At 34.4% G+C, this 12,872-nt stretch overlaps 1 protein-coding gene across 4 annotated transcripts in view; it reads right to left on the bottom strand.

Annotated features, from left to right (window-relative positions):
• The window catches only part of LOC149805292 (G patch domain-containing protein 2-like), an 88,794-nt gene that overhangs the window by 17,962 nt on the left and 57,960 nt on the right, over positions 1-12,872 (bottom strand). For all 4 annotated transcript variants that reach the window (XM_089949214.1, XM_089949207.1, XM_089949198.1 and 1 more), the window contains one exon: positions 3,955-3,999. In XM_089949214.1, coding sequence (XP_089805340.1) covers positions 3,955-3,999 — 45 coding nt within the window. The remainder of the gene's footprint in view (positions 1-3,954; positions 4,000-12,872) is intronic.

The raw sequence follows: 12,872 nt of genomic DNA, 5'->3' as shown, positions 1-12,872 counted from the left end.
GCAGACATATTTGTTGCATTGTTACGCTCAATCAAGAGCAGACTTGCTTTGTATTATCACATTAATTATGTTTTTTGAATCAAATCAAATAAAGGGAATGGAAACATAAAAAGTTAAAAAGCAAATAAATCCTATTTGTGCAAGAGTTTGCTGTCAATGCCATGTGTAGGTCAACTCATTTCAAATGACCACTTGAACACAGTTATAAATAATGTATAAGTAGCATAATTAGACTAACTTAAATTATCCTAGTCATTTAGGAAAAGTGGTTGAACAAGCGCACCAAGTGAAAAAAGTACTCAATAAATACAGAGCTTTGTTTGATAGGTATGGTTTATTATGGAGAACTGAGGTCCAAAGTTTGTGGTGAACTCAAAAGTCCTGAATTGGCACTCGGAGATTTGATCAAGGATGAGCAGAAGTTTCACTATTACTTTAAATGATATCATGGCATCAGTATTTCATTAATGCAACAATGTTAAAAAATTGTCAACACTGCTAGTTGTTTCATGAAACAAATGTCTCAAGTTCTGGAAAAAAGGAATCTTGTTTTGTTGTGCAAGAAGCAGTGATGTAATACTCAATGTTTTGTAGGTATATAACAAAAAGTGTGGGGCCCCAAGTGGCCGAGTGGTCTAAAGCGCTCTTCATTACGGATCACTGCCATCTCACCTCTGTCTGCGGCGGTTCGAGTCTAAGATTCAGCCAATGTGGGTATGTGAGAAAGCTTAATAGTAGCTTCTCGTGGGTCGGTGGTTCTTTCCGGGGTTTTCCGGGTTCTTCCTCCACCATTAATATTGGCCGCCATGTATAGCCTATCGTGCTGAAAAATGGCATTAAACCCCACAACAACAACAACAACAACAAAAAGTGTTCATGATGTGTGCTGAAACCTCTTGGGGTTGCTTTTTTATAATGATCTTTCAGCGACTGGTTATCCTGGAAATAAAGGAAACTTTTACCAAAAAGACAAAAATTTCATTAGGAAAAGCTGTTAACTGACAATTATTTCCAACACAATTTTGAAATGAGCATTTAGCCATTGAACAGTGCCACTAACACACCCTTCCCCATCACGTCCTGCTCAATGTCTAGCTGGGATGGCATCCCCTTCTTCATTTTTAAGAGCTTCCTCAGTAACTCATGCCCCCTCTTACAGTGCAAACTATGTTTTTGGACCCCATTGTGTGCAAGCTATCCAGAGAGGTATATTACAGAAACTTCTTGCATAGCATACTTTTTCAGCTCAGTTCTATCATAAATTATACTTGTATGTGTGTGTGTGTGATTTGGATTTATAACATAGCTTTAAAAAAATTCCGTCATATTGCTATGATGTCTGCAGTGTGGCAGTTTATAGTGATGTCTAGCACTGGGCCATCATGCAGCAGACGTGTAGCATCATGATCCACGCAGCTACATTATCCTGACACCAGGCCGACTAGTCCTAACACTAACCTCTTAATGCTGAATGCTTAGAGAGGCAGCTGTTAGTACCATTTTTACAAGTCTTTGGTATGACTCACCTGGGGTTTGAACCTGCAACTTCCTGCATCAGAGGTGGAGGCTCTAACCACTTGGCCACCCAAGCAGTCTAAATTATACTTATCTATTGGCTGTGACATCCCTGAGTTTGAGCACTGCACAGTAGTGAATGCAAGACCAATGCAAAGTTTCATGCAATCACAACTTTGCTGCTGCCTGCCAATTTGTGTCAGTACTGAAATGTATTCAATTCTTAGGCCAGTATAATTTATACCTGCCTCATACTGAGCATGAATGTAATACAGGCTGCTATTTTGAACATAGCAATCTTATGGAGCAGACTTCCTGATTTTTTGGTTATTAGTATCCCTATGTAATTTGTATTGCATACTAGTAGTGGACACTCCTCACAATGCTACAACTCTTTCTAAGGTATTCATCAAGGCAATTTCTGAGCTCACCTGGTACTCTGTGCTGTTATGAGATTTTCCTCCATGATGCCCACTGTTGATAATGCTGGCTGACCTGACTATTTGCTAATACAAGTGAGATCATGAAAAGCATCTTGTGTGGGTTTTTTTACATCATCAAATATATATGGATTTCTGTTTAAATTATCCATTTCTCATGATTTACTCTCAAGGAACCATCTTGACAATTTGTATGTTCAAAACTTATGTTATTTAACCCTCAGATGCATGAGTACATGCTAATACAGTAGTCCCCTTCTTATAAGCCACCCCTGTTGCAGCAGGGAAGTGGCCTTATAATGAGGGTGGCCTTTTTAGAGGGGGATGACAAATGCGAATAGTAAATATATATGAAGAAAGTCACAAATACATTTAATTCTAAAACATTTAATATTTTCATTTAAAAATCACATGCATGTTGTGAAATAAATGTAAAACAAACTTTCATCATTTTCAAAAGAATATTATGAATAACCATTGATATAGTTTTAAAATTGTCTTTATAATTATATTACAGATCACATCATCTGTCACTTTGTTGGCAACAGTCTAAAAAACAAACCAGTCTCGTCACAATAAAAAAATATCTTTGCTGTCAGATCCCCTGCATATATCGTTTATTCTTTTGTTCCAATCTTCGACAACTTCATTATTATCATCAGCTGATTCTCCACAAAGGACAGAACACTTATTATTGTGTCAGACTTGAAATATGTGCAACCATTCGTTACTTGCAGTAAAGTCATCATATCCCATTTCAACTGACAAAATTGTTGCTTTTTCTTGGATCATTTGACCGGTGTGTGGAATTTTCTTAGCACGTGCAGTGCAAAACCATTCAAATACCTTGTCATTCAAATCAAGACATAAACATCTGCTGGTTCAAACAATTTTCATTTCTCCGTTCATTCCACCTTCTCACTTCTGCAGAATTGTTTCCTTATCTTTCACAATATTGTTTATCCGAGTCTAACATCACAGTTTTCTGCAAGGATCCTCGAACCCCCCTTTTTTGGTCAGTTGAATTACTTTCACTTTCTCTTCTATACTGAGAATTTTTCATTTCCTCGATGACATGTTGATCTTTTTGCAGTAAGTTATTCAAGTTGCCAACTACTTGACTGATAAAAGAATTTTTTTAGGCATTTAAACAAATTGCCTTGTGTTTTTAAAGGAATTGGTCTTGTCAAGTGATTTGTTAGTCGCAGTCTGGTACCCTATTGTTTTTATACATTTCTTTACACTAAGTGAGAGAAACCAAAATGGCTTCATTATGTACCATTACATCACGCAGATTTGACCTCGCGGCCATTAGGATTTGTAATCTTGACAATTACTGTCAGTAGTAATAGCCACTAATTATCAAAGTGAACAAGCTCAACATCTTACTAAGGGAAGCCATAAAGGCTATCAAACCATTTTCCTGCTGACTTGTGTATTGTACATCGATACTGCCACTTTTCAGCTGTTACAACTTTTCAATAATTGTAATCTTAACAATTATCAGAGTAACTAAACCGGACATCTTATGATAACACAGCAGTAAGGCTAATCGGATTACATGTACTTACCCTTTTGTGTGGATTAAAATTTGAGTCTTTCTCAGCTTTATGGAATAAATGTGGCTTCTCGTGAGGCATAAATTAAATAATATTAACCTTAGTGGTACATGTACTTTAGTCAACACTTCTTTCAGTAACAAAAACCTGACATTGGGAAACAGAAATTGGATTATTTAACACATGTTATGAATAAAATACTGGTTCTGGATACATATTAAAATAAAATACGGCCACTTGTGAGGGGTAAATTTTACATTATTGCACTAATATGCTGGCCGCATTAGCTGGGTGGCCTTTAGAACACAAACTCGTCGGTGCCAAAGGATTCTGTCCGTAAGGTGCGGATGGCCGCTGGTCAGGGGGGCCATTCAAGAGGGGGACTACTGTAATAAAATGCACATGGTCATTTAAAGAAACTGAATCCGCTATAAACTGACCTTTCCTTTCAGTTTCCTTCTTCCAACATGGAACTGTCGACCAGACTGAAAATAAAATGAACAGAAATTAGAAATAAACTATAAAAATATGCCTACTGAGACAAGAAAAAATTAAGCATGTGTGATTTATTAATGATATAACATACTCTTTCCATCTGTGAAGATAAGGTTTGTGTAGGCGTTATTTTCAAGTTGTAAAATCTGGATAATATAGGTGTCGATTTCTCATCTAAAATAGTGGAGGTGACATTCATTTACACAATAATATGCTCCCCAGGGTCTATTCTAGGATGCACAATTGTGGATTCATGCTTTTTTCTAGAAAAAATTACACTGAAAAATCAACATAATGCACACAAAAAATCATCTATATTTTCAACCACTATCTTAATTTCTTCATTAAATCCACCCAATAACTTGCCCCTTTATTAAAATGGTGGGGTTAATTTTCCCCCTAAATTTCAAGTTCTATAATTTACCATGGCATCTAACTGATAGTGAAATATATTACAATGTTAGTCTTTGTAAATGACTAGGTACTTTAAGAGTCAAGTTCAGCCAATAATCCGATCCAGATGAAACTTATATAGACTAAGGATTCCCTCTATTCCTTAAATGTGTATTTTCGTTCATATCCAGGACTGCTCTTCATAATGGAATGCAACCATTAAGTAGACAGTGGCTTTCTCCTCCAGTGTGGCATCTAATTTCGTGTATTATAGAGATATTGGAAGCTATCATGCTTACTGCTGAAAAATATTAGTCCTAAATTGTGTACTTGCATGCAATATGCATAACTGTCAACTATAAGAGTTACTGATAATTTACAAAGGCGACAACAGATTTGATGCCTGTATTTGGTAGTTGAAAATATTTGGTTTACTCAGTTTTTATACTTCATCTTGCCTTACAAGAGTCTAATTTCCTCATCACAGAATTCCTTAAAATGAACCTGGGAAAATCTTAGGAATACATGTTCTTGGTTATAAATATTTAGTTTTAAGACACACAAAAAGCCAGAGTCAATCACCTACTTTAACAAGTCAGATAGCAGTGTTTGATTGATTGAATGCCAGTGATGATTTCAGTTTAAAATTATCAATAGAACTTGATTTCTATTTTGCAACATTGTTTACGAGTGTGTGATTTGGATTTTTAACGTAGCTTTAACAATTTTTCAGTCATATTGCTACGATGTCTGCAGTGTGACAGTTTATAGTGATGTCTAGCACTGGGGCATCATGCCACAGACATGTAGCATGATGTCCCACCCAGTCACATTATCCTGACACCAGGCCGACCAGTCCTAACACTAACCTCTTAATGCTGAGCGCTAAGCAAGGCAGCTGTTAGTACCATTTTTGTAAGTCTTTGGTATGACTTGACTGGGGATCGAACCCACGACCTTCCGCTTCCACTAGGTCACCAGAGCGGTCCTTGTTTACATGAAGTGTGTATTTTGATAGATTTGGTTGATTACTTGTTACCAATTTCCACTTTCATTTCAAAATGTTCACTCATGTTTATGTTTAGTATTGACATGCTTTTAAAGTCTTGCTAGAATTGCCCCCCAGAAAGGCAATTTTATTTACATGTAGTTCTTTTGCAGAAGAATTAAAAATGTTCAAAATATTAGCAACCCAAAGCTGTTTTCCTGTATCAATTGGGAGAAAAAGTTACTTTTTCTTATTAATAATTTGAAAAAAGTATTCCTTGTGATGATGATTAATCCTAAAACTTGACATATTTTATTTGAATTTTAAGAGAGAGAGAGAGACAGAGAAAGAGAGTGCACTGTGAAGTATACAAAGTATGATGCACTTGTTTAACATATACAGCATGGTTTTATTACTGCACCAACCAAGGATATCATTTTTAACATATTTATTTTCAAGATGATTATTTAACAGGTATTGGTTTTCAGAATTGATGAATGGGAAACAATAAAGAGAGAAAGACCGATAGCAAAGTATTTGTCTCAGTGTCCACTGATTCCCATCCCAATGATTATATCACCACATCTTTACTGTGACATATCCAATCAGAACAACATTATCTCATGAAGTCGTCTTTTGTCTCTTTGTTAAAATACAGGGTATTAATCCTGCTCCTGTATATTCAGTGGTGAATATAATCATGAAATGGCACTAAATTTAATTTATGAAGCAATCTGTGCCATATTAATACATTTATTTCTGCGAGTTTTTAAAATTTATACTAAAAGACTTGGAAATTATGGATGGCCTATTATGAATATCCCGAGATACACCAGAGCAATTTCTCTTTATAGTATGTACTTTGTATGCCAAAAACCCTGTATTTCAAATAAACAAGGTAATGTGGCAATGGATTTCAAGTTAACATGATGTGTGTGTGTGTGATTTAAAGTTCTAAAGTAGCTTTAACAATTTTAGTTCTGCAGTGTGGCAGTTTTTTATAGTGATGTCTAGCACTGGGATATCATGCTGCAGACATGTAGCATCATGTCCCATCCAGTCACATTATCCTGACACCAGGCTGACCAGTCCTACAACTAACCTCTTAATTCTGACTGGGAAGTGAGGCAGCTGTCAGTACCATTTGCAGACATGATTTTGGTCTTCCATAAAAAAAAAGCTGAAAATCTTTTAAGGGGGGTTTGGGGGTCCTCCCTCAACGGGGTCTCAAGAGGCAGCGCCCCTGATCAGGGGGGCCAGAGGCTCACATCCAAAAATGCATTTTACACTCATAAAAAATAATTAAGAAATTATTGTGACTTAATTATGATGTGAACACTGACATGCACATGAAATAACTTCAGCATCAGTAGTATTGGAGAACAAATTCATGTGACTATAAATATTGTGAAATTATTAGTCATGTTGAACATTTTTGGTAAGTTTATTAGTTTTTCAAATGATTATTTTGGTTTATTTTATGATCATAAGTAGCACCAGGAGCAATTTTTTATGTGTAAAATGCATTTTTGGATGGGAGCAAATATATTATACTCAACCAAAAAAATTTCCATCAACTTTTCGCTCCAGCCATTCCCATTTCCACATGTTTTTTTAAAACTGTATCTAAACTTTTCATGTCATGGTCTCTCTCCACAGGCACTTGATTCTGGGGTAAACTAATGTGTACACTCACCAATTAACAAACAAATCTAACAAACCTGTAGTCGCCTACCAGAGACCAAAAAACCTCAAGGACATCCTAGTCAGGGCAAAGCTAATGCCAATCTCTAATCAAGACCACCCTAGTCAATCTGGCCCCTGTGGCGATAAAAGGTGCAAAACCTGTCAACATATAATGGATATCAGGACATTTTCTAGCACAGTGACTAGAGAAAAATTAAACATACATGGTCCAAACAAAACGTGCAAAGCAGAGAATGTCATTTATCTCATCATATGTAAGATCTGCAGCCTTCAGTATGTTGGAGAAACTGAAAAGCTACACAAAAGGATCAACCATCACAGATCTGACTGGATAACAAAGAAGCTGTATAGAAGCCCAGTCGCAGAACACTTCTCCTCCCCTGGCCACACTTTCAGTGATATAACACTCAGGGATGGTCCTGGCTTTTAAAAAGCTGTCACCCAAAAAATCGCCAACCTCAATATTTTGTCGCCAATTTTCAAAAAGTGTCGCCAGAACAAGTAGTGTACATTTTTCCAAGTGTTAATTTAGTCTTTTAATGTAACAGGCAATGAAAATTACAAAAGATGGGTTAGTTAATATTCTAATTACAAAAAGCATTAACAAAATGTTACAAAGTGTTACATGAAGATCCGTTGCAATCTTAGGGCTGCCCACTTGTTGAATGCAGTTTCAAAGTCTAATTTTTCACATCTGTACATGCTGATTCTCATGAAATTCTCGAGAGATGAGATGCAGAGTTTATTTCTGATGTCAGTTTTTATGAGGTTCATCTTACTGAATCCACGTTCACAGTCCACAGTGCTGACAGGTGACACCAGTAGTCTATCAGCAGGTCCCCCCCCCATGGCTAGCTTCACAAAGCTTGTTGTGAATTGCTTCCTAAATCCCAAGAATGATCACTGAATGCTGTATAAATTTTCAAGACAAGCAAAATAGGATCACCATTCCCATGAATGAAACTTATCGAGTCAACACCTGGCAATATTGGACCGTATATATAAGCATAAATTCACACCCAATTTAGGGATTCTTTCACTCCCGTATTTTGAGAAATAAATAATTATTATTAATTATGCAAAACTTGTTGTTTTGTTTTTTTGTTATTTCTTGTTGCAGAGTTTAAGTCTCTGCAGCCGTAACATGGCAAAAGGAAAAGATCAATGAGCAAAATGCTGCACTGGCGACAGATATAATTGTGATTGAGATTTTTTCCATTTGTTTTGTATTTATACGCAGTAGTCAGTACTTCAAAGGTTATCAGTTTTCTATGAAGGTTCAGCAAAACAATTGTATTGGTATATGTAAAAAAAAAACAAAAAAAAAAACGGAAGGATTGGCCATTCAATTAATTGTATCTGTTCTATTCGCGTCTTCAGGAGTCGGACAGTCATAGGTATAGTTCGGTAGCATGACTGACTGTATCACAGCATACAGTACTCAGCCCAGATGTCAGCATAAGCAGATTATGATGTAACAATGCACTGTAAAGATGGGGTTGTCAATATGAACAAAGGATGATTAAGGATCGTTTGTGTAACAGATAGATTCCTATGCATTGCTTAGTCAAGTGTGTGGCTTCCTTTCGTTCTCCCTTATAATTTATCCAGTCCAAATCCATCATTGTATGTACAAATTAAATAACCAAAAAGTCTGTCGCCAAAAAAAATCGCCAGATGGGATATTTTTGTCGCCAATAAGGAAAAAAAATCGCAATTTGCGACATTGGCGAAGCCCAGGACGATCCCTGAACACTTATTACAATTGCTCACAACCCCAACTGGAGTTCCCAAACCAGGAAAGAAAAGGAATCTTACTAGATATGCCGCCTTAGAACAATGAAACCTAATGGTTTAAACCAAGAAGACAAGATAAAGAAAACCATGCACAAATACAATTATCTTTTGCAGCCGACGCATTTTCTTTTAAATAATCCTCTAAATTTGCATAATAGCATATGACTACTATAACAACGAAATATACGGGATGTAATCTGCGCTTACATAAATTTACATAAAATAACAGATGTTGTTATGGTTCATCAATTTCTAGGTCAATATAAATATTTTCCATTATCTGCAACAAGCTGAAATAAACTAGATGACACATAATAGAGTTAAAAGGTTGAATTCCTGTAGAAACAGCCATGTAAAGTTTCGCAAACATAACCGTTTTTCTATTTTATTTGTTCCTTTTTGTCTATGTGTTAAAGAGTCGAAAGCGCTCAGGCTAGCTAGATACTAGTTTTGCACTGTTCGTTGTCAGCTTATTGTATTTATCTTAATCAATCCCTGACACACGATCCCTTGTTGGATCCAGTGCACTTGAAAGGATTGTTATTCACCATATTATATATATATATATATATATATATATATATATATATATATATACACACACACACACACACACACATATATACATACACCATATTCCATGTCATTTTTTGTACACGAAGAAATAATTATTAATTTCAGTGTACGAAAATTTATATGTAAACTAAATAATTATCATTTGGTAGTACTGACCATGTACAAAAAATAAAGGGATCGTACCGGAACAAGTTCTACAAAATACATGCTACTTGACAACCTAATGGTACAAACGTACAAAGTAAACCTAATATTTATGTCTCATTCTGCTCTCAACGCAAGAATCTAATTACAATAAAATTAAAAGCACTCAAAAAGATTTATGTTGTTATTAGTGAATGAGAGAGAGAGAAGATTATGTCTCAGTGTGCAAACTCGTCTGCATTTAGAGTATATGTAGCTTTATGTTGTGTAATGTTGACAAAATGATTAAGATGGTTTGAACATGTATTAGTTATGGGTATTATTTATTAGTAAATTGAATGCAACGACATGAGTCCACACTGTCAAGAAATGTATTTTTACAGCAACAATAATCTCATTATCAAATTGCAACAAAAAATAAAGAATTTGAAATAACATTTTAGTTAATGCACGTGAACGCGTGTGCATGTGTGAGACAGAGAGATATGAAACAAATTTTGGTTACTGTACAAAACCATATCTATTCAGACTATTTTCAGTTACCTGACGACTGTGATAATCCTCATGTATTATATTCCATTATCAATAAACACTGCTAAATCAACATTTCATTCTTGTATTAATTAAGATGTACATTGTCACAACAACCACATGGCTATGCAGTGTTATTTACATGGTAATTAAACATGCTTAGCACTTTGGTTATCCATTTGAAACCAGACTAAAGGGAAGAATGGACAGAAGAGGTCAAATCAGCGAGGCTGCCAGTTGGGAAATGAGGCTCTCTTTTGGGAAATGAAAATCTGTCAATGTGCTATTGAAGCCATTGTCCATACAGCAGATGTTATAAGGATCATATGCATTACTTGTTATTTGAACTCACCAATAAAGATAACAATAAATAGGTATATTGAAGAATAGATTTGCAATAAAATGTTAATTATAACCAAGTCAAAAAAGTACAAGCACTTAAAAGATAGTATATGTATATATACATGAATCGATGTAACGGAGTCCATGACTTTCAAATTTACCATAGAAAATGACAAGGTTTTTATATTTCAGTTTTGTATGACTATAATGAAACAATAAGACTAGTTGACCAATGGTCTGTGGTCTTCACTTTAGCATGTACTGAGATGTAATTTTTGTTGGATAAGAAAACATCAAAGGACTTCTGAACTCATTTTAAAATGCATGTGGTGTTTTGTTATGGTGACGGACTTAATAAGGAAAACTAATTAACGATAATATAGGTATGGTCTGTGAAGTCCTTTGTAAATTTGGTAGTAAATACCAGTAGATATTGTAATGACAATAAGAGAGCTTATGCACATGGGTGCCCACAGGATTTTTTGCAGGGGGGTCAGTCATGGCTGGGAGAGTTAGTAAAGTAAGCAATCTGAAACTAAAGCTGATATTTACTAAGCGTTTTGAACTGAATCTTGTGACATATTTTCAGCTTCATTTGTGTGATTAGACTTGTCAGAATTTATGTATATATATTTGCAGTATAATTTCAGGGGGCCCCCTTAACCTATGCTGCAGGCACCCACACTTATGCATCAATCTTTTTATTTTCTCACCAACAATTAATTATTAATTTTTGTAAAAACAAAATGGCAATAAGGTATTTTCGATCTTTTTTGCAAATGTAAATCTTCTTAGTATAAATTTTATGTCTGATTATTTAATGGATTTTTTCCCAAAATACAAAGTGATATGCATGAAAAATTATGATATATTTAAATAATTATTTTGATAACTGGATTGTGTATGTAAAAATTAAAGGGTATATATATTATAGTGAACATATAGTCATTGTGTATATATGTTATAGTTTGTGAATCAACAAAGAACTGTAGACACAACAGCATAATACTGACTACAGTATATGTAAGACATCGCCTTCCATTTTGGATTTTTTGTCAGGACTCGAACTCAAATTTCATTAGAACATTTCATTACTAGGACTCCTAAAATTTAATTTGTGGATTATTCTTGGATTATTTTTTTATCTGATTCTTAAAACCGTAAGTTTTTATTTTTTCAATTTTACATTGTTTTTCCAGGGAAATAATTTATTTGTTAAATTTTCCTATGCTTGTTGTTTTCACTTTTTCTTTTGTTACTATATATTAGAGCCTAAACACATAACAAGAGTTCACTGTTGCAGAAACATTAGATTGTTATGTATATTTTAATTTGTATTGTTTGTTGGTTTTTTTAATGATTATATGATTATTATAATGATTATATGTTATATACATTTGTATTGAATACATGACCTTTTGTGAAGAACAGCATACATAGCTAACATTTTCTCTATTACTGTGAATTAAATATTCAAATTATTATCAATGGAGAAAATATATTTGTTTGGGTCAGAGTCTAGAACACCAGATTTCCACTAGGAAATTCCTAAATTTGTTGACAATTTTTAAATGTTTTATAAGGGAGATTAAACTACACCCTGGTTCTATTATTGTGTCTTAGCTTTTTTTATAATGTTGTTTACTTAAAAAATTACTCATTCTTGCCTTAACATCTTGAAACAGAATCAGTCTTATTGTTGTGTTCAGTTTGGGTGGATCTGTTTATTCAAATTATTATTTGCTGGAAATAAAAAGTGCTCATCAATAATATTCTTGTACTGGAATGTTAACGCGGAATTAAAGTGAATTCATACAATAAATTTCTAGATTATATTAGTGTGATACATCTAAAGACTGTTAGCACATCATCACAGTCCAGGCTACTGGTACATTAGCATATAATAGACTACAGGCACACCAATACATTCAATATTAGAATTTAATTGGAATACCACTGAAATTAGTTGGAACTGCATACATTTGGACTTGCGATAGAACTTTAGGATTATTTGGGATTTAAGTCAGGACTATTTGGGATATAATTCACAAAACTAAGTTCTTTTACATTTTCACTGATTTTCAAGGGACACAAATTATGTGTTGAATTTTACAAAACTTGTGGTCTTTGCTCTTTTTCTGTTACTTAGTTTAAGACCATAGAGTTGTAACATGATGTAGTTAATTATGTGATCATTATGGGTATGCAAGGTACCAATGACCACCTGAATATTGTTAAAAAAAGCTCAAATTGAAGGATAAAATGGCTATTTATGACTAAAATGTGACATCTTGATCATGTGCAAATGTTTTTTGTTATTAATTTTTAAGATCAATTGCAATCTTAAGTTTCTCAAATGCTGATAAATGTTTTTGTCATGGTAGT

This window comes from Sinohyriopsis cumingii, chromosome 2 (assembly GCF_028554795.1).
Source record: "Sinohyriopsis cumingii isolate HCF-2022 chromosome 2, ASM2855479v2, whole genome shotgun sequence".
In the NCBI taxonomy this organism is placed as follows: domain Eukaryota; kingdom Metazoa; phylum Mollusca; class Bivalvia; order Unionida; family Unionidae; genus Sinohyriopsis; species Sinohyriopsis cumingii.
Note: the sequence above shows the minus strand (reverse complement) of the source record. Positions and strands in the feature narration are given on the sequence as shown.